Source organism: Ips typographus, linkage group LG14, assembly GCF_016097725.1.
Source record: "Ips typographus isolate SLU linkage group LG14, UJ_Ityp_2.0, whole genome shotgun sequence".
NCBI classification, from domain to species: Eukaryota; Metazoa; Arthropoda; class Insecta; order Coleoptera; family Curculionidae; genus Ips; species Ips typographus.
Genome location: NC_138435.1, coordinates 659,884 through 682,940, shown reverse-complemented (window position 1 = coordinate 682,940; position 23,057 = coordinate 659,884). Strand labels below are relative to the sequence as shown.

Genomic DNA, 23,057 nt, shown 5'->3' with positions numbered 1-23,057 from the left:
CAAGAAATTAAATAACCAATTTTATTGAAATTGAACAGTTCTTTACATAACGTTGGGTGTGTTTTAGCGTAAAAACCAAATTATGGCCGGTGGAAAAGTCAGCACAGTTGCAAAACCCCAACTCCGTGGCCTGTTGGGCAGTCAAATCAAAACAAACTTGGGCGTAGCCCTAGTTTTGTGTACGGTCGCCGCTGTTACCATGAAAGTACTGTACAACGATAAAAGAAAGGAAGTTTACGCCAACTTTTACAAGTAAGGAATACCCCGTGAGAGTGCCACTACTAACAATAATTATGATTTACTTTTCCAGGACCTACGACATTAACAAAGAGTTTGAAAAAATGAGGGCCAAGGGCTTGTTTGACTCATGCTGAAAGGTGCTTTCCTCCTATCCAAATGTAATCTCAGAAATGTCGAATACTAGAGTTTAGGCAATAAAGTTTAACTTGGTTTGGTTTGTTTTATTATTAAAAAACTGAAACTGAAGGGAGACTTGGCAGCATTGCACGTTTCATTTCTACTCTCCATTTATATAAATGTGTTTGTTTACGCTGCTAAATAAGAAAAGCATTACATAAATTATGAATACTTTCAAACAACACTGTATATAAATTTAAAATGATTATCAAAAAATATAATTGAATGGTTGCGGTTTGGCAACATGGCATTATCAGCTGATTAATCTAGTGTTTTCTGGTATTTCACTAGATTGGTTGCCTAGTAACTTTGTCTGTCGAACGTCAAACATTTCCTTTCTGTAAAATGGCCGCTCCATGGCGCATCTGGTGCGCGCAAGTCCTATGGCGTCGAGTTGTTATTGTTGAGAGCGTTTAATTATTTTAAAAAACAATATTATGTACGTTTCTACGGACGTTTTAACCCGAAATTCGTTTAATTAGTGTGTGTTTGTTGAGTTGGTGAAGTGTTGAGGACAATTGGAATTGTGGGGAAGCCGTTGCCGTGTCAAAAAAGTATGTCACACCGAAATGGGGTATATACAATAAATGTTTCCTAGTCAGTAAGCAAATTGATTTGGATGCGTTTATTGCGGTTCGTTCGAGCCGAAGACTCGCGTGGAAACTGGCAAAACTGATAAAACACAGCGGGATTCGACGAAATAATGCAAAACCCGGGGTTATTTATACGTTTATATCGCTTTATTCAGCATTTGAACACATGGAATAACACTCCCCCAAGTTTCCAAAATGGCTGCGATCAGATCGAGATTTTTAATTTTCTACAATTTAGAGCCCAAATTTTGTACGTTTCACACGCAGAATAGTGCTAAATTGACGGCGATATTGTTTTTTAAGGGTATCGAGATAGTTTCGGGACGTATCCAGTTTGAAAACTACACCCGGCAACAAAAATGTTAATAATTATCCTCTTGGAAATGCATCAGTTGTTTAGTGGTGGAAATATTAAAAATTTAATTTTTTTTCTAACGATTCTCCTTGTTTTAAGAGGTTTTCAATGATTAATTCAAACAACTAAAATGTTACTACAATTAATTTTTTTCTTAAATTAAGCTTGGCATATACTGTAGGTAATAAGACCTTGGAAAGACTTTTCTCATCCTTTCAAGCATTTTACAACCATTTTTTAAAATTGATTTCAAATTCCAATGATAGTTTTGACAGTCAATTGCTTTGGAACTAATGTTTTAACTAAAATGTATATCAAATACCTATTTAGGGTTAAAAGGGTGGACTAGTTTGTTGCACCTTTGAATTTGGTTCTCTTTAACCATCTTGTGTTACCAACTGAGAAAAATATGGTTTTAAATTTACAATCTCAATAATTATTTAACCGTTTGGCAATGTTGATACTTATTTAATAAGGGTTGAAGAGAGAAAATGATCTTCATATTATTCTAACCTTATTTTGTGTTTATTTTTGGTTGCATTAGAAAAATAAGATTATTCCCCAAGTCTTTGTTTGTAATTGGTCAAAGCAGGAACCAGATTGCACAGGTATTATGGTGAGGCTTTGTTAGAGTTTTTCTAATTTTCGGAAAAAAAAAATAGATTGCACCTTACAAGTGTGAGGGTAGCACTGTATTTTTTCGGCTTCATAATTTTGAATGTTTAGGAACTGAATTGGGCCATCTGCATGGAGGGGATAAGTATTGCTGTGTACTGATTTACACGACTACATACAAATTATCCCGCTAATGGTCCAAACCCATATTTGAAACAGTTCAGAATCAACTGGCTTTTACAGTGATGCAAGTTCAATATTGTATTATTAACCTCACGTGACTGTTTTTGACAGGTGTCAGTTGGCTTGGACAGTGTTGCAAGCTCTAAAATGGCATAATCGAAGTCACATGATGTGTCTCTTGCAATTTCAGCTTTTACAAAACTGTCTAAATTTAATTTATGAAATTTTTCAAAAATTTGACTGTTTTTGACAATGTCAACTGTCCTTTACCATGTTGCAAGCTCAAAAATGGAATTATCAAGTCACGTGATCTAGTTCCTACAATTTGACTGACTACTGTCTAAATTTAAATTACCAATTTTTCAACTGTTTCTTTTAAATGATCAGTGCCTTTAAACTTGGTTACTATGACAGTTAGAAGATTCGTGCAAACGTCAAAAAATAACCCCTAAGGTCAAAAATTTGGTAAAACCTTTACAATGTTACCTAACCTCAATACCAGGGAATTTATAACTAAATTTAAGAATGCCACAAATGTGTAAACATTTGAGGGTATCCTAAGGCAGTTTAAATAATTTAAAGGTATTTTGATGTATTTCAAGACAGTTTGAGGCATTTTAGGCAGTTTTAAGGCATTGTGAGGTATTTTGTATGCAAAAAGGCACTTTGGTGTACAAAATCTACCCCTCTGGTCTTCTAGTATCATTATCAGGTTTTTCTCAATAATTATCCATCTTGTAACAGAAATAGGGTCCTACCTTAAATTTTGTCCTTAACCTAAAAACAAATTGTTTATAAGGTCCTATTTTGGCTGCAACTGCATCGCAATTGATAATAATTTCTGTTATAGATTGGATCAATATTAATAAACTGTTGGATGGCTCCCCAAACATGTCCGAGCGGCCCTGCTCGGGCGCAAAGGGACTTTTGGCGCGACAAGGCGCCCTTTTTTTTATTGTAAATGGCCCCAGACGGTGGTCAGACGGGAGAAGAAGTCTCCACCGTCATCACCTGTGAGGGAACACTCGGCCATCCGGAGTTTTCCCGACAGTTCCAAACCGTAGTTGATAGGTAAGTTTTTAGGCAAAAAAAGTTTGTTAAACCAGTTGTTCAGTTAGTAAATATTGTAACAAACTTAGTGGTTGGTTAGGTTGAATGGTATCTTGGGCGTGCCGGTGAAAGTACGCAAACTGGAGCCGTGGAACTCGGTGCGCGTGACGCTGTCGGTGCCGCGCGAGGCCGCGTTGCGCCTCAGACAGCTCGCGCAGCAAGGAGCCCCGCAGCTACGCGCGCTTGGCATTTTAAGCGTCCAGTTGGACGGCGAGGGCGCAATCTCGTTGCGTTTGCAAGGAGCCAACGGTGAACCGCAAGAGGTGATTTTGCGCACCACCCAGGATGGTTCGGCGGGCGGTTCTGGCAGTGGCGCCGCTGGCGGCAATTCTCAAGTGCAATTCAAGTCGCCTAACGTGGTGTGTCCATCCGATTCGGTCGTTCCAAGAGTGGGAGTCAATATGGGACCGCCACAAAGCGTTATTCCTTCGAATTCCATTAATAATAAGTCTCCGTTTGCGGGACCTTTTCCCTTTGCCAGCATGAATCAGGCTATTCACAGGTGAGTAGTCTACTAAATCTAGATGAACTGAGTTTTCTATTTTTTTTTGGTGTTTGTACAGTCAAAGCAGCAACGGCAATGGATCTACCAGTGTTTCAAGAAGTACAACAAACATGGACCCTCCTCCTCCACCGTTTTTACCTCCTCCTTATCCAGGAATTCGGCAATCTTCTAATGCAGCTACAGTGCAGGTAAGCATTAAGATTGTACTATAGTCTGTTCAGTGACTTCTGACTATTATCACCACCAAAACTCGTATGTTGGTGATTAAATGTGATTGTAAGGGACAGGGGCTACAATAAATTATATAGTATAATTTTTAGAAGGTGTAGAACACTTGCAGAGGCTTCTGGCAATTTTAAACAAGGTTTATGACCACACAGATTCATTTATAGTCAAATGAAAACTTAGCCTATGATGCCTTTAAATATGTTGGTACAAAAGGCCCTTAGAACACTTGTATAGGCCTCTGACAAATTTCAACATGAGTCTAGATGCCTCTGGCACTTTTTAGACGGTTGTCAGCAGCATTTAGAGGTCACTGTTATTTTTTTAATGTATCTGGGGGCTTTTGACAATTTAAAACACTTTTTTGAAGGTCTAAGACACTTATAGAGGCTTCTGGCAAGTTCTAGAAGGTTTGCAGTATTATTTAGAAGGCTGTGGCACTTCCAAAATGGTTTTAGAGGCATTTGACAGTTCAAAACAAATCTGGGAAGGATTAAAACACTTGTAGAGGGCTCTGCTTCTTTTGTAATGGATCTAGCAGCTTTTGACAATTTAAAACAATTTTTGGAATGTTTAAGATTCTTATAGAGGCTTCTGGCAGTTTCTAGAAGGTTTGCAGTATCATTTAGAGAGGCAACTCTGGCATTTTCAAAATGGTTTTAGATGCATTTGACAGTTTAAAACAAATCTGGGAAGAATTAAAACATTTGTAGAGGGCTCTGCTTCTTTTGTAATGGATCTAGTAGCTTTTGACTATTTAAAACCATTTTTGGAATGTTTAAGATTCTTATAGAGGCTTCGGGCAACTTCTAGAAGATTTGCAGGATTATTTGGAAGGCTGTGGCACTTCCAAAATGGTTTTAGATGCATTTGACAGTTTAAAACAAGTCTGGGAAGGTTTAAGACATTTGTAGAAGCTTGTGGCATTGTTTAGGAAGGTTGTCAGTAGCATTTAGAGGTCACTGTCACTTTTTTAATGGATTTGAAAGCTTTTGAGAATTTAAAACTATTAAAATGAAGGCTCTAAGACACTTATAGAGGCTTCTGGCAACTTCTAGAAGGTTTACAGTATTATTTAGAAGGCTTTGGCACTTCCAAAATGGTTTTAGAGGCATTTGACAGTTTAAAACAAATCTGGGAGGGATTAAAACACTTGCAGAGGGCTCTGCTTCTTTTGTAATGGATCTAGTAGCTTTTGACAATTTTAAACCTTTTTTTGGAATGTTTAAGATTCTTATAGAGGCTTCTGGCAGTTTCTAGAAGGTTTTCAGTATCATTTAGAGAGCTCTGGCACTTCCAAAATGGTTTTAGATGCATTTGACAGTTTAAAACAAGTCTGGGAAGGTTTAGGACATTTGTAGAAGCTTGTGATACTGTTTAGAAGGTTGTCAGTAGCATTTAGAGGTCACTGTCACTTTTTTAATGGATCTGAAAGCTTTTGAGAATTTAAAACTATTTTTGAAAGGTCTAAGACACTTATAGAGGCTTCTGGCAAATTTCTAGAAGGTTTGCAGTCTTATTTAGAGAGCTGGTATTACCAAAATGATTCTAGAGGCATCTGACAAATTAAAGCAAGCCTGGGAAATTTTAAGACACTTGCAGAGGCTTCTGGGAGTTTATAGAAGGTTGTCAATAGCATTTAGGGGCCTCTGGTACTTTTTTAATGGATCTAGAAGCTTTTAAAAATTTAAAACACTTTTTAGAAGGTTCAAGACACTTGTAAAAGGCTTCTGGGAGTTTATAGAAGATTGTCAATAGCATTTAGGAGCCTCTGGCACTTTTTTAATGGATCTAGAAGCTTTTGACAATTTAAAACACTTTTTGCAAGGTTTAAGATACTTGTAAAAGGCTGTGGCAATGTCTAGAAGGTTTGCAGTATTATTTAAAAAGCTCTGGCACTTCCAAAATGGTTCTAGAGGTATCCGCGAAGGTTTAACACACTTGTAGAGGCCTCTGGCACTTTTTAGAAGGTTTTCAATATTCTTTAGCAGTCTATGGAACTTTCAAAATGGTCCTACAGGCCTCTGGCAAATTAAAACAGTTCTGGGCTAGTTTAAGACAGTTGTAGAGGACTCTAAAAGTTCTTAGTGGCATTTAGAGGTGATTGACACCTTCGAAACAGTCCTACAAGTCTCTGACAATATAAAACCACTCTGAGAAGGTCTAAGGCAGTTGTAGAAGCTTGTGACACTTTTCAGAAGGTTCTCAATAGCATTTGAAGGTTTTAAAATAGCCCTAGAGACTTCTGGTAATTTAAATCAATTCTTGGAACGTTCAAGTTTGAACTTTGCAGAAGCCGTAGTATATGACCAACCAATCAATGCATTTCACTAGTTTTTTAAAACTTTCTTCTTTATTTACACCATTTAGGCTTAGATTTCAAAATGCTTAAATCGTCTGAAAGCCTTTTTAAAATGTGACATGTGACAAACAGGGTTTAGCATTAATAATGTCTTTCAAGCAACTTAATGAATTGAGATAAGGGATGTGACGCAACAGTCAGAAGTCACTGAATAATATGCTTCTCAAACCAGTTAAACACTACTAATGTGATTTGATTGATTTTCAGCCGGCTGTTACAATTTCAAGCCCTTTGTTGGTCAACTTACTACAAAACGACCAACAAGGCCCGACCACGTCAGTGCCCAACTCCACTACGGCACGACATAATATGCGTGCCGCGCCATCTGTTAAGGCAACCGGTACTAAACTGAAAAACAATTTCGGGACGCAATTCACTAATTTGCCGGTTCCGGGTCAAGGTCAAATTTTAGCACCACCTTCCGGTACCGCGGCGGTACCGCATCAATCGCGGGGATCCACGGCCAATCACCTCGTCGTCTCCGCCACCACTTCTCAGGCTAACAATGTGCTAGTGAATTCGAGCAACAATAATCTTAGTAGTAGTAGCGTTAGCAGTAGTAGTCCGTCACCGACATGCGCCTTATCGACCTCAATCGCCTTAGCAAGCAGTACCTCAAGTCACGTGGACGCGAGCTCGGCCATTCAGAGTATTGCCACTTCGTTGGCCAACTCGGTGACCAATAATAGTTCGGTGGCTGGTTTGCACCGTCAAACTGGCATTTTCGGCATGAATGCAACGCCGAAAGGACCCACGTTTACCGGTCAACGCTACCAAAGGACACCACAGGGCAGTATCATTGCGGTAAGTACGATTAAACGCCACACAAAACAAGTTACAGAGAGTAAATCATTATTTCTAGGTGAACAAACCGTTGCCCACGCAGGCACAGAACGCAGGCGCCACCAACCAATCAGGGCGCACCAACTTGCCATTAGTTCAGGCGCAATCCGCGCCCGCCATATTACGACAGAAAAACGTGTTCGGTCACACTTTGTCGCATCAAAGTCAAACGAAAATGCACGTCAACACAAACAATGTAGTGGTGTCGTCGGGCAGTAACAATAACAATAGTCACGTGACTGTGAAGAGTCACGCGGTGACGCACGCGCATATCGGTATAATGAACAGTCGAAACGGTCAGGGGGTGGTCACGGCCCAACACAATCAAATCGGTTTGGGTCTGGCTCAGTCCGAGTCCTTAGTCACTCAGGTAAGAAGGCTTTTCATAATTGTTTTACGGTTTTTTTGCTAATGTTTTAGAAAAAATTGTTTTTCATGTGAATAACACATTTTTTTGTAATTAATTAAGATTTTTACTTTTGGCAACGTCGCTTTTAATCAGTTTGTGAGTGCAAAGGAGGCAATGCACGAAACAGACAAAGATAGAAATTATTCAATATAACCCCAGTTTAACCTCAATATTATTGTTTTTATTTTGTGTACTTTTTCTTTCAATCTTTCCAAGTGTTTAAATGTATTACTTTCTACTCTTGAGCAATCATATACTACTTACAATAAAATGATCTTCACAACAAGTACAAGGCAGTTTTTGCAAGTTTACGTCTTGGCCAAAGTGCACCATGTTTTCCGAATTTGCAGATTTCTCGGCACAGGTAGAAATATTTTATAATTACAGCACCATACAAAGCATTTTTTTAAATTCATATTTACAGCTGTTAGCATTTTATGTTTGCAGCAATAAAAAATAAACAAATTCAAAGTCAAAACCATAAACAGTAAAATAGGGTTAGGGTGACGTAATCTTCTTTCTTGACGCTCTATTAAATAAGTATCAACGTTGCCAAATAGTCAAAAACGGACATGTGACGTCATAGTTTTTTTTAATGCTCAATTTCTGAGTTATTATAGCTTCAAATGAAAATAGCAAAACACACGTCTGTAATAATTCACCGAGAACTTTTGAAAAGGATACAAAAAAAATTTTGCAAAAACAGTTTTTCAAAAAATGTCCCTAATAAGTCACATGACTGTGTTTTCCTAATTTTCTAAGGTGAAATTAGCCTTTAACCAGTCAAAAAATGTTGGTGACGCACCCTGTCACTGTAAATTACACATACAGGTGTGGTAAATCGAAAAGCGACCATAGGAAAACCGTGTAACGGACAGAGAAACGTAGGTAATTGCATGCGCGGGAGAAAGACAGTAAGTTTGTCGAGGGTATTGAATACTTACGGCGTTTGGCAACAGCGCGCTGAAAATATGGCCTACTTGATATTTTTTTCGTTTTCTGTCTTCCTCCCGCGCATGCAATTACCTACGTTTCTCTGTCCGTTACACGGTTTTCTTATGGTCGCTTTTGGATTTACCACACCTGTATATTTGTAGCACTTTGTATATACTTTTATATGTCGATGGACAGCCAATGAAAGGAGCTTTCTATGAATGTCTCTTTTTGGGTTGATACGTTAGACTGTTTGGCCGCTAGAGGGCATCAAATTTGACCAATTTTTTTAGTTCATCCTCTTGTTCAATCCTCAAAAACTCACGTAATTGCCTTATTTTTGGTAGAGTTTTATACGTCAACGGAAAGCCAATGAAATAAACTTTCTAAAAATATCCCAACCTACTTTAATAGATTGGACGGTTTGGTCGCTAGAGGGCGCCAAAGCTGACTAATTTTTGTATGACGTTTTTGGTGCATCCTTTTGTTCACTCTAGAATAACTCAATTATTTGCACCATTTTTAGTAGAGTTTTATACGTCAATGGATAGCCAATGGAATGATCTTTCTGAAAATACCGGAAATCTGAAAAAAGTTTTGTCAGATCTGTCAGTCAAAACGTTATGAGAATTAAGTTTTAGTTTGCAAAGACACTGTAAAATGACAGTTCTGACAGTTTGTTGGTATATTCATTTGACACTTGGTTTTTCTAAGGTGATATCGGCAGAACCAGCGGTAACGAACGTGGTAAAAAAACCGTTACCGTCACCGCCTCCGTACAGTGTGGCGATCACGCGTAATTGGGAGACGTTGATGGGCAACGCTGCCTCCAGTCTGCTGGATTTGGCACCGTCACTGACCGACCTAAAGCCGGACGAGCTGGACGAATTGCTACCCACCCTGGATCAGGACGCGTTGCCTGAACTGTCCGAACTGGAATTGCTCGGTACGGCCCTGAATTCGGAAACGGCGTCCGCGTTAAACGACGACCATCCACCACCGAAGAGCAATAACGGTCAGGACAGCGAGGCTGAGTTTACCGCCATGTCAATGTTAACCAGTCATCAATCTTCTAACGTACAAATGGACGGTAGAAAATTTCTTATAAACCCTCTGACTGGTGAATTGGAGCCCCATTCGGGGGGTGAGGACAGTGACGTTGAAGACGTCAAGGATGTTTTTACCGGCCTTCCTTCGCCGTTGGGTTTGTCAGATGAGGACACCAACTCCACCTCGCGGTTAGACACTGCAACAGATCAAAGTGACAGCGAGACACGGTCGAGTACTGAGGGGAAACATTCGAGAGTTAAAAACTCGAAAATACGACGGGAAGGACGAGATTCACCAGCTCAGAAGGTACTATAGTCTTGTTGCATTTCCAGGTGACATTTTTAAGGTATTTTTCTTTTGAAACAGGAAAAAATTAAGCTGCGCTTAAAACTGGAGAAAAACGATCAACCGATCAATCCGGCTTACAAAGTGGATGTGAGCTTTGTGAACTCTCAACAGCCGAAACGAGCGTCAACGTCATCAGCAATCCCAGGCCCACCTGTCACTCTGACAGGAGCTAGTGGTAGTGAAGAGTTGCGCGTGCCTCCCTTGCACATCAGTCTTCGTGGGCGCAACTCGGCCGTTATCAAGAACAAAACGAAATTAAACCCTGATGGCACGCCCATGGTGAAGAAAACACGAAAACTTCAAAGTAAGGCAAAGAGAGAGGGCGCCAGTGAACAGGACGGCTCCACCACTGATTCTGGCGAACACAAGCGAATCAAAAAGTTCAAAGCCAATCACGAGCATAAGGTAGTATATTATAACTCTCATAAATGATATTTGCCAGCTTAATCGTTTGTGTTTTCCAGCAGGAACTACTCTCCGACATGCCAGGATCCCCAGGAAACAATTCACTCTCGAAATACTCAACACTGCACAATCATTACAAGGAGAAACAGAAAGAACGGCGCGGATCCGATTCTGATCTGGTTCGAACTGGTAAAAAACACGACGCCAACGGTGCTTTAATGCCGGAAGACAAACGAAGACGGCTCAGTCAATCTGAAAGCGATTCGAAACGGCTCGAAGATGACTGCGGTGAAGAAGCCACAACGCCGTCTATTTTGGGTTCTACAAATGTGGGCACCGTTGCCGTTTTACCTCAAAAAATTCGCAGCAAAGACAAAGTCAAACTGAAGGAAAGGAAGCTGTTTGCCGCCTCCAAAGCTAGTTTGGGGATGAGCAATCCGGGATCACCGCCGGATGGCGGTAGAAGGCAGCAGGCGATTGCTCTACCAACTGCGGTGGATTTGGACATGGAAGCCAAGTTCAAACAAAGTCTAATGGAGGACATGGTGATCGGTGACAAAGGAATTCCACGACCACCTCATCGGACCGTGGAAGTTGTCGGTCACGTGCAAGTCGAAACTGGGAAAAATGCCGGTGGCGGCGAAAAGGTGAGCCTTTACTGTTATAACTTGATTAGATCAATTTTTTGATCTGTAAGTCTATTTATGCTTGTAATCAATGAAGATTACTATTAAAAAGCACTCAAAACGTGAAAAAATGCATAAAAAGAAAAACTAATTTTCTTAAATAACATTTTTAACTATCTTTTAGTTCAAGTTTTTGACATTTTTTTTTTGAAACCCTTATACTCCTTTACAATCATACGGAAGATTTTAGATTGTATTGAAAACTTTTGGGAACTTCTAAACCAGTTCAAGAGCATTTGGAATTTTTTAGACTGTTCTAAAAGATTTTGGAAGCTTCTAGATTGTTTTGAAGGACTTCCAACTGCTTTAGAAGCATTTTCTGTAGTGTTTTCAAGTCTTTTTAGACTACCTACTTTAGGATCATTGAAGGTTCTAGGACTGCTTTTAAACTGTTTTAAAAGCATACGGAGACTTTTAGACTGTCTTGAAATGTTTTGAGAGCTTCTAGATTAGATGAAGAGCATTTGAAAGTTTTTAGACTGTTTTAAAAGCTTTTAGAAGGCTTTCGACTGCTTTAGAAGCTTCTAAACTGCTTTGGGTCGCTTTCGTCTGCTTGAGAAGCATTTTGGAGTTTCTGTAGTGTTTTGAAGTCTTTTTAGACTACTTTAGGATCGATGGAGGTTCTGGGACTGCTTTTAAGACATTTGAAACTTTGCAGACGGTTCTAGAAGCTTCTAAACTGTTTTAAAAGCATACGGAGACTTTTAGACCGTCTTGAAATGTTTTGAGAGCTTCTAGATTAGATGTAGAGCATTTGAAATCTTTTAGACTGTTTTAAAAGCTTTTAGAAGGCTTTCGACTGCTTTAGAAGCTTTTGGAAGCTTCTAGATTGTTTTAAAAGACTTCTAACTGCTTTAGAAGCGTTTTGGAGTTTCTGTAGTGTTTTAAAGTCTTTTTAGACTACTTTACGATAATTGATTGATTGATTGGTTCTGGGACTGCTTTTAAGACATTTCAAACTTTGTAGACGGTTCTAGAAGCTTTTAAACTGTTTTAAAAGCAAACGTAGACTTTTAGACTGTCTTGAAATGTTTTGAGAGCTTCTAGATTAGATGAAGAGCATTTGAAAGTTTTTAGACTGTTCTAAAAGCTTTTAGAAGGTATTCGACTACTTTAGAAGCTTCTAAACTGTTTTGGGAGGTTTTCGTCTGCTTGAGAAGCATTTTGGAGTTTCTGTAGTGTTTTAAAACCTTTTTAGACAACTTTAAGGCATTTGAAAACTTATGGAACGGTTCCAGAAATTTTTGCTGCTCTAGAAGCGTTCAAACTGTTGAGCTGTTAAGCTTTTGCAAAGCATTTTAGAGCTTCTATAGTGTCTTGGAATGTTTTTACATTTTTTTACACGCATTTTATGTATCTCCCACTCATTTAGACTACGTATTTATGAGTTTTGGGAACACTTTCACAACTTCTAGATAAAAATAACAGCTACCAGAGAGCTAAAATGCTGGTATACATCAACTGATCTCATTTTCTTTCTGTGTTACAATAACAAATAGCGTAAGAAGCAAAAGTTGTAGGAAATACCATTTTCTACACAAATGAAATAGGGCCGTTTAACCCTGAAGGAAGGTATTTGCCAAAAAGTGCAAGAAAAAACTAATTAATTACCTAATTGAGTGAAATAAATTGTAGAACGGGGTTTCTTCAATCTGGGTTTTATAATCAATTTGGTTATTTGAGGTATTTATTGTATGGTTGTCAAAACAAGATTTCCAGGCCTACAAAGATAGTGGAAACTGTTAAATTCAATGTAATTTGCCTTTATGTGAAAATAATGGTTATTTCACTTGTTTGCTCTTCATAGAGTAGTTTAACATGGAATTCAATTTGATAGAGACTTCTAAATTGGGTTGAAAACTCCTAAAAAATTGTAAACAGACTCTAGACCTTCCACAATATTTTTAAAACTGCCAGAGGCTTCTAAGTTTGACATTTGTGTATAATGAGTGAAAGTTTTCTTTTTATGTGCTTATAGTTGTATTATATGTCATTCCAAAAGCACTGTTCGATTTTAGAGATGTTTTATTCCATTTCAGGTACCTAAAAGTCCTCAGGAAGCGAGTGGTCAGGTGTCGGATAGAAAAGAAAAATCGCCAGAGCCGGAAAAGTGCAATTTACCCGACGGGAGGGGTCGAAAATCGTTGGACGGTCTCCAAGAACGGGAAAAAACAATTGAATAGCGTTGTGGTGACGTCTGGTGGACGGTCACCCAATTCGGGCAGTAGTGGCGGCCAGGGTGAGGACAGCGGAATCGAGAGTATGGACGCGTTGAGCGAGAAAAGTCCCAATCAGGTATATTAGTAACAGTTTAAATTGAAATTTGGTGATAATTTAAAATTGACAATTAGGCGAGTCAAAGTCCGCACGCCGACATTATCCCTAACGTGGTAGTACCGAAAACTCAAGTGCCTGACATACTCGATATCGAGGCGCAGCTGGCAAAAATGGAGGGCCTCGAACCGAATCAAGAAGAGTCAAAAGGCAGCATTACGAACGCAGTGCAATCGTCCGAGTCAAAGGACGAACGATCGCCGAATCGGACTAAAGAGGACGTTAACGAGAACGAGTGCATACACCGGAGCGATTCGAAACCGTGCTGCGATCTAACGTGCACGTTACAGGACGATTTGAACAAAAGCGCGTCAAAAAGTCCGCCTCGTAACGACGCCAACGACGACATCGAGCCCGGCAATAAGGGAAATGCCAAAAAAGAGATTGATTTGCCAACGCCCAACTCCCCAACGCTCCGCGTCTTCTCGTACCCGCCGAATCAGGTGGATAAGGGTGGAGGTGGGGGCGATCAGGACTCGAGAGGAGGCAGCGAAAGTCCGATGTTAACCACCACAGAAGATGAGGACAGCAATATGGCCACGCCGTTGCCAATGTTGCAACACGCCAACAACAAAAACAAAAGCCTCCTCGAGCAGCTATTGATTGAGATACCGAGCGAATCCACACCTAATTTGCACAGTCCGGCAACAAGGTAAGATTTACAAGTTTGTACGTTTTTCCTACTAATCAAAAAGTGCAACGTTGCAATTGAGAGAACAAAAGATAGTTTGAACTGTGAAAACTCACTAATTCAAAGTTAAAAGCAAATTAAGTTTAAAGCGTCTTTTACCATCATACGAGAATCAAAGGGAATATACATGGTGTCCCACGACGAAAGACATCGATTGATATTGGAAAAAGTATAAATAGGAGAGTTTTGAAAATTTGACAGGATACTGATGTGGGCATGCCCAATCTAACTAAAATATTTTCAAGATGGTTGCACTTCCGTTTATACCGGAAGTCGATCACAACTTTCTTATTTTAAATAGAACACCCTATATATTTTTACATATTTGAATTCCTCACAAAATTCTGACCAACTTTTGTGTACAATGCCCTATGCCTATCTCTAGCCGTTTTCGAAATATTTGATGTTTTTCCAAAAAAGTGACAGTTGCAACGGTCAACATATTTTTGTACCCTGTCAAAACCGTAATTCATTTTGCAATGAAACTTTGGGTTATTGTAAATAAAGGATCGTTTTATTAAACTGAGGGTGCGTAATGACCCATTTGTATACAGGGTCGTCAAAAAAAAATCATTAACTTGCCTCTAAAAAAAATGAAAAATCTCAAGTTTTTTAAATAGAAACCCACATTTTTTATGACGGAATCATTTTGAGCATAGATTGGGCATGCCCACATCAGTATCCTGCTAAATTTTCAAAACTCTCCTATTTATACTTTTTCCAATATCAATCGATGTCTTTCGTCGTGGGACACCCTGTATATACAGGTGTGGTAAATCCAAAACCGACCATAGGAAAACCGCGTAACGGACAGCGAAACGTAGATAATTAAATGCGCGAGACAAAGACAGAAAAGAACAAAAATATCAAGTAGGCCATATTTTTAGCGCGCTGTTGCCAAACGCCAAGTATCACTCAAATACCGTCGACAAAATTAATTTTGTTGTTGGATTATTCCTAATTTATTATAGTCGGTAAGTGTGAGCTGTATTTAGTTCGATTTCTGTCAAATTTGTTTAACAATTTGAATGAAATTATTTTTCATTTAGCAGTCGAATTGCTGTAGCGTTACGAGACCTCCCTATTGTAGTAATATTTCATCTGTCATCTGTGATTAAAATCTTCTTTTGTTGTGTTTGACAACACTGATGCAAAATTATGGCCTACTTAAAATTTTTGGACGTGTTCTGTCTTTGTCACGCGCGTTCAATCATTTATGTGTCTCTGTCCGGTACACCATTTTCCTAAGGTCGGTTTTGGATTTACCACACCTGTAAGAAACCACAAACGCATTGTATTTTTTTTTCGTAAATGTCATAATAAGAGAGAGACTGGTCAATGCAATTTCTTAACTTTTAATATCTTAACTATTTAACCGATTCGAATACTTTTGGTCTAGTTTGAAAGAGCATTTTAATGTCTTTCAAATGACATAGATTTTTGTATCGTTTAGTTTTACAGAAAATACGCTAGAGGGCGTTTTCTGCAGAGAATACACATATTTGTTTTTTAAACACACTTAAAACAGGAAAAACTCAAAAAATCTTACTCCTACTCTACTACTTTGGAAAGAGAGTTTGGACCCAACCTAGGCTACCCTCTGTACTTCTCTAGATACTTTTAATATACCATCACCGTGAATCACCCTGTATAGATTTAATATTTTTATATTATCAAATTCAGTGACTATTTTGACGCGTGTAAACCTAGACTAACAGTAAAATACACGTCACATGACTGGCAACACAGAAAACGCAAGTTGGCACTTTTCAAAAACAAGCACACAACCTTCAAAATGTAGTTTTGTCTTTTAAACAATTTGAAGAGTGGCAACAGTGTAGCAGACTAATTAACAGCTGTCAAAAAAAATGGCACGTCGTATATCATAATTCGAAACGTATTTAAATTAGGTCATCAGTGAGGACGCGCGCTTTAAGTAAACTAAACAGTCCGGAACTGAGTTCTCCCGTACCGAAACTGGCTAAAGCGGTGCTGCCACCCACGACAACGGCGAAACGAAAAAGAAACGAAAGTGACAGCTCGAATCATAGCGTCGACGAGTCGAGGAAACGTCCAAGAAAAGGCTCAGGTAAATACACACACCACACCAACTCAGACCCGCCATTTTTTCTTTGAGCCTGCTTTTTTTTACATAAGTCGTATATTTTCTAGAAGGATCGGAAGTGGGAAAGCGTCTTCAGAACGCGGCCGCGTTAAAGAAATCAATCAAAACGTCGTCGTCGTCGAACGCGCAGCCTCAGCAAGACGAAAGCTCGGACAGTGACGAGCCGCTGATTGAAAAATTGCGCAAGTCGGCGCCTAAAAGTGCCGTGAAGTTGGTCAAAAATGCGGCCGCCGTTGCCACTACCCTCCAAGCCACTCCTGCTAGTCAAGTTAACAATAAAACGAACATACGGAGGTAAGTGGTCGTTGTGATTGGTCAAAAAATAGTTTACTTTCACGTGTGAACGTTTAGATCGGCTAGGGCGGGTCAACAACAGGAAAAACAACAGCCTGCGCAGAACACGCGGAGCAGGGAGAAGGTGGTGCAACAGCAGCAGCATGTTGGCCATCATCAGCAGCCGCCCCAAGCGCAACAGACGACGCAGAATACGAACGCTGAAGCTGAAGCGGCCGCGTTGAGAAGAAAAACGCGAAGTGCTGGTAAGTTTAACCGTTCTACTATAGATTTTCAAAAGGGACCGCTTATTCAAAATGTCTAAACCCTTTTCAATATTGCTATCTCGATTTTTCGACATCTCGCAACATTTATAACTAAAATCCGGATTAAAAAGCACGAAAATCCTGAAAAAAGTTGTTAAAAAGCAAAATTATTTTCTTGGAGACGCTTTTTTTTTAAGTTCAAGTTCTAGATTTTTTTTTGGAAGCTTCTAGACTAGTTCAAGAGCATTTGGAATCTTTTAGATTGTTTTGAAACGTTTCCGACCACTTTAGAAGCGTTTTGGAGTTTCTGTAGTGTTTTGATATCTTTTTAGACTCCTTTAGGAGTATTGAAGGTTTTGGACTGCTGTTAAGACCATTTGACACCTTGTAGACGGTTCTAGATACTTTTGGAAGCTTTTAGGCTGTCTTGAAATGTTTTAACAGCTTCTAGACTGTTTTAAAAGCTTTCGATTGCATTTTGGAAGGTTTCTGGAGAGTTTAAAAAGCATTAAAGGTTTAGGACTGCTTTTAAAAGCATTTGAAAACTTATTTAGGGTTCTAGAAACTTGTGGAAGCTTTTAAACTGCTCTAGAAGCCTACGGAAGCTTTTATACCATTGAAATTTTTTGAGAGCTTCTAGACTAGTTGAAGATCATTTGGAATGTTCCTCTTTAGAATGTTCTAAAAGCTTTTGGAAGCTTCTAGATTGTTTTGGAAGGCTTTCTACTGCTTGAGAAGCATTTTGGAGTTTCTGTAGTGTTTTGATATCTTTTTAGACTCCTTTAGGAGTATTGAAAGTTCTGGACTGCTGTTAATACCATTTGACACTTTGTAGATGGTTCTAGATACTTTTGGAAGCTTTTAAACTGCTCTAAAAGCATTTGGAAGCTCTTAGACTGTCTTGAAATGTTTTAACAGCTTCTAGACTGTTTTAAAAACTTTCGACTGCTTTAGAAGCATTTTGGAAGGTTTCTGGACAGTTTAAAAAGCATTAAAGCATTTGTAAGCTTATTTAGGGTTCTAGAAACTTATGGAAGCTTTTAGACCATTGAAATTTTTTGAGAGCTTTTAGACTAGTTGAATATCATTTGGAAGCCTCTTTAGAATGTTCTAAAAGCTTTTGGAAGGCTTTCGACTGCTTGAGAAGCATTTTGGAGTTTCTCTAGTGTTTGAAAACCTTTTTAGATTACTTTAGGAGCATTTGAACAGTTTAAAGAGCATTGAAGGTTCTGGACTGCTTTTAAAGCATTTGAAACCTTGTAGACGGTTCTAGGTAAGCTGCTTAACTGCTCTAGAAGCTTAGACTGTCTTGAAATCTTTTGTTGGCTTCTTTAGATAAGTTGAAAAGCATTTTGAAGGGTTTTAGACTGTTTTAAACGCTTTTGGAAGCTTCTAGGCTGTTTTGTAAGCTTTTGCAAGACATTTTGGAGCGTCTATAGTGTTTTGGAATGTTTTTACATTTTTTTAAACTACTTCAGGAGCATTTGGTTAGTTTACATTTATAAATTGATACTTACCCATTTTACAACAGATAATTGGTATGTTTTTGTCTCTTAGAAGCCTATTGCAATTGTAAATTAACCTTAACCTAAAACGAAGAAAAAAAATTGCCAAATTACGTATTTTTGCGTAAATAGGTTGGTTGCTTTTATTATTTACAAAAAGCAAACATTTCTAGGTCATTTTGAATGTTTTGCATAATTTCTAAGCTCTTTTCAAAATTACTATCCCTATTTTTAGACATTCTGCTAACATTTCTAGGCGTTTTGACGGTTTTCAGTCCTATTATCAACTAAAATTGCTTTCAGACATGGAAAGCAAACGTAAAAAGGAGTCAGTGAAGTGACGTCACGGGTCAGGCTGGCCGTTCGCGGAGGCCGGCCACCGTTACCATCCGCTGTTGCCGGTTGTTTGGACGACCAATAACGAGCACACCGATTCGTCTTTGACAGATGACGAGGTGTCTGTCAGCGATGTAAGTTCGGTAACGTCATTTTCGTCGTCTTTTTCGGGCAGCGACGACGAATGAGAGTCGCTTTATATTTTTTTTCCCTCCCCCCCCCCTCGTCAGACTTGGAACGATCTGATTTGTTCTTGAGCAATGTTGGAGTCTAGTGAGATAATTGTTTATTTTGATTATTTAAATTTTGACATTTCTAATCTTTAAAACAAGCAGATTGGCTTAAAACACTTTTTATTTCTGGACAATTACTTGGCAGCTAATTAAATATAAAAATGCAAACAAAAGAATTGGATCTTTCAGGTCCTGTTCGTTGGGAACATGTGACGTCACTGTGTCGTAATTTGACAAGTCTGTACTTTAACCAAGTGTCAAAATACGTCACTGTTCGCACTGAAATTGGGTAATTAAAAAGTTGTACTCTTCTACCGGGACGTTCCAGACTGATAATAAATTGTAAAAAAAAAAACAAGGAGGCGGCCGTTTCACCTTTGTTTCTCTTCTTCGGCTTGACAGTTCAAAGTGAAGTTTGAACAGTCAATCTGAAGAAGACAAACGTAATGGTGGGTTTTGGTTTGACTGAAATGTGCCTTGCGTAACTGACTAAGTTCATCACTGCAACAAGCCGATTTCGTTTACTTTCGAGCGGGAAACGGTTGTACATTTTCTGGGAAAAAAAAAAAGAAAAACGCGGAAACGAAACATTGTTTAATTATTATACAAACTGTACGCAGATTGTGATATGCGGAGAAGCGCGAGGATTATTGCGGCGATCACTTTTTCTGTGTAAATATGGTGGAAACGGTCACGCAACGGTCGAGGTTTTTGTAAATATTGTTATTTAGTTTTTTTTTTCTTTTTTGACTCACTTGGTATTTTCTGTTTTTTTACTTCTAAACTGATAGATTACCCCCTTACAAGCTTTATTTTTAATGGTAGATTTTAATTATTATTCGGAATGTCATGTAAAGTCACGTGACGTGTATTTGCTTTTAATAATAATGTCTAAATTTTTACAGTTCAAACAATCGTTTCATGGTCACGTGACGTGTTTTTGGCTGTCACTTTGCCTTTACAGTGTTGTCAGCTCAAAAATTGCATTCTCATAGTCACGTGACGAGTATTTTACATTTCTAGCTTTCATATATACAGGTGTGGTAAATCCAAAACCGACCAAACCGTGTAACTGACAGAGAAACGTAGGTAATTGCATGCGCGGGACTAAGACAGAAAACGAAAAAATTATCAAGTAGGCCATATTTTTAGCGCGCTGTTGCCAAACGCCAAGTATCACTCAAATACCGTCGACAAAATAACTTGGCGTTTGACAACAGCGGGCTGAAAATATGGCCTACTTGGTATTTTTTTCGTTTACTGTCTTTGTCCCACGCATGCAATTATCTGCGTTTCTCTGTCCGTTACACGGTTTTCCTATGGTCGGTTTTGGATTTACCACACCTGTATGTTGTAGTCATGTAACTGTTTTTAGCTAAAGTGTTTTTAGCTAAAACTTCTTTTATAATTAAATAGTAAACATTCATATCTACCACTTTCGTATTTAAAGTTTTCTTCTAAAACTAAAAATAACGCTTGTAATGAGGATCTGAAACCAGTCAATAACCCTGTATACATAGCGACTCAATGTTAACGCGAGAGAACCGTTGAAAATGCACGCTCGGGACAAAGATGGAAATATCTTGAACAACGTCACGTGACAACTGTATCCGAAACTCTGATTGGTATCTTATGATCAATTCCCAGCTTACGTCACTTTCTGTTTTGGCAAACGTGACACTTGTCCAGGATGTAAAATTTACAGGAAATTTTCGGTAAAATTGGAAAATTTGAATATTCACATTTTTGTACTACTAACTTGAAGGTATTTAGGCAGTTGAGGTTAATTTTGAAATAAAAAGTTTGTACTTGAAATTTCTTGACAATTCTAGTTTTTAATTTTTTTAAAGCCAAACGGTGCGTGGTATCAAAAAAGTGTGTAGAAGGTAAAAGTTGTATCCCGTCGAGGTTAGAGGTGGTAAAAATTTCAGACCTCTAACCTGAAACGTTCTTGAGATATTGAGTAAAAACTGCAAGAAACGAGAGTCAACTTTGACACCCCCTAGAGGGTAAACGGGGCAACTTAGCCGTGCCCGCTCAACGTCACGTGATAGCCCCATTCATTAGCTTTCTTTTGTTATACGGCGTAATAAGCGAGTTATCGACGCTTTTCTGGAACAGTGCACCAAAATTTCGCTCAAATTGGTAATTTCTGCTTTCGAGGAGGGTTGTCAAAGTAAGGCTGCTAGAGAAAAAACAATTGAATATCGATACAAACATTTTACATCAAGTAGGCCTAGAATTTGACGTAGATTCCAAAAATCGAATAAAAAATTATTAGTTTGGTTTGTTGCTCAAATTTGGGACACCCTGTATACTGGGATTATCTAGGAATAAATTATACAGGTGTGGTAAATCCAAAACCGACCATAGGGAAACCGTGTAACTGACAGAGAAACGTAGATAATTGCATGCGCGGGACAGGAAACGAAAAAAATATCAAGTAGGCCATATTTTCAGCGCGCTGTTGCCAAAATCCAGCACCGTCGACAAAATTAATTTTGTTCTTGGATTATTATTTTGGACATTTGAAATAGCTTTTAATCAAATGTCAAATTTTGTGTCTTCATGGCCTCCTATTTAAGATGGAGATCTAGATTTATAATGTTTTCCATGGAATAATCCAAGAACAAAATTAATTTTGTCGACGGTGCTGGATTTTGGCAACAGCGCGCTGAAAATATGGCCTACTTGATATTGTTTTCGTTTTCTCTCTCTGTCCCGCGCTTGCAATTATCTACGTTTCTCTGTCAGTTACACGGTTTTTCTATGGTCGGTTTTGGATTTACCACACCTGTATGTCTACAAGATTCATATTTCGTATTTTTTTATAAAATTAAAAACGTTACAAGGATGTTAAAAATTTATTGAATCACCCTGTAAACTACTCCATTGAATTGTCAATAACTCGATTATTTTGACAGTTTGTAGCCCTTGAAATTCATATTATTTTGAAAAGTGTTGAGGTTAGGTGTACAACATTTTTCAGAAAAATTAGAAAATCTGAAAATTCAAAAATAATTCGTTTTTTAATTAATTGTACAACAACAATCCAATATCAAATAAAGTTTAATGTACTTTTAATCATTTACCACCGTTTGCACCGTCGTTTTGTAAGCCGAGCTTAAGTGTGGGTCAGACTGTGACAGTACAGGTGAAAAAAGTCACACTCTAAACCACACTTGGGCTATGCTTAAAGTATGCCGGTGCAAATAGCGTCTTAAATTATCCCATTAGAATGCAGGATAAGTTTGATTTGACATTTCTGCACATGTCACTAACAAAGTGGTTTCCATCTTTGTCTGAAGCATTTGGTTTCCAATAGTTCTCTCTCCCTCTCAACTGAGTTTCCTGTATAGTGAAAATTCTTTGAAGTTCTGCTACGTTGCCACGTTTGACCTCAATAATGTGAAGAAAAACATTTCAAACGACAAGTTTTTATTGTTATCGTATTTATTTTTTGTTTTGTTATTATTGAAACGTTCCAATAGCCTCGGACCGGACGTTCTCGCGCAATTTGCAAAAACCAACTAAAAAAAAATCTTAGAAAGCCTTGTACATAGTTAGAGCAATTTTAATGATAACTTTTTTTGTACATAGTATACATATAATGTATTTAGTTATCGAGTTTAAAAAGCGTACTATATGCATAGTAAAACAGAGAGAGAAAGGTGTATATTACTAAATATTATTGTACATGTGGTATTTTACATACGGAGCTATACTTTGCATAATAATATATTATTACATACATTATTATATTAATTTTTAGGTATCTTTTCATTTCGGTTGAACGCGGCTGTTTTACGTAAGGAGGTTTGCTCCATGGGTAAAAATTCTGGAATTAAATTATTTTTCTTATATTAAAGTGCAAAACGCTCTCCTTTATAGTTGTATTTAATTTATGTACAAAGTTGTTATGACATTGAACTGTTTTTTGTTTCTCTAGCTTATAACGTGTATTATTCGTAATTTATTGTTTATTTTTTTTAATGAGCTTTCGGTTTGCACACCTTAAATCTTGTTATTACTGGAATTTGTTCTTTTATCTAATATATTTGATTGGAGTGTACTTTATTTGCAAACTGTTATTTGATTAAAAGACTTCCTTACGTAAATCGCGGACAGTTTGACTTTGTAATGTTCTTAATTGTAGATTGTGGAAAGGTTGATTATAAAATATACATTGTTAAATAGAAATACCTTGACATTTAAAATTTTTTTTTCTTTAATCAAATGTGGCGCAAGCCGGCAA

At 38.1% G+C, this 23,057-nt stretch overlaps 2 protein-coding genes across 2 annotated transcripts; both read left to right on the top strand.

The window, feature by feature from the left end:
- The first annotated feature begins 3 nt into the window (after positions 1-3).
- Positions 4-451, top strand: LOC145737773 (cytochrome c oxidase subunit 6C-like). The gene is made up of 2 exons (XM_081992595.1): positions 4-252; positions 311-451. Exons 1-2 carry the CDS (start codon positions 83-85, stop codon positions 372-374), a joined length of 234 nt encoding a protein of 77 aa, XP_081848721.1. The 5' UTR covers positions 4-82; the 3' UTR covers positions 375-451.
- Positions 452-737: 286 nt separating this feature from the next.
- On the top strand, positions 738-23,019 carry LOC145737803 (uncharacterized). Its single transcript, XM_081992629.1, is given in 17 exon segments — positions 738-971; positions 3,014-3,234; positions 3,314-3,775; positions 3,837-3,966; positions 6,573-6,705; positions 6,766-7,169; positions 7,228-7,578; positions 9,265-9,906; positions 9,967-10,353; positions 10,416-11,000; positions 13,079-13,207; positions 13,209-13,334; positions 13,391-14,025; positions 15,975-16,153; positions 16,237-16,483; positions 16,541-16,728; positions 18,537-23,019. Coding segments are annotated over 16 exon segments (4,746 nt in total). The 5' UTR covers positions 738-971; positions 3,014-3,124; the 3' UTR covers positions 18,575-23,019.
- Positions 23,020-23,057: the final 38 nt, after the last annotated feature.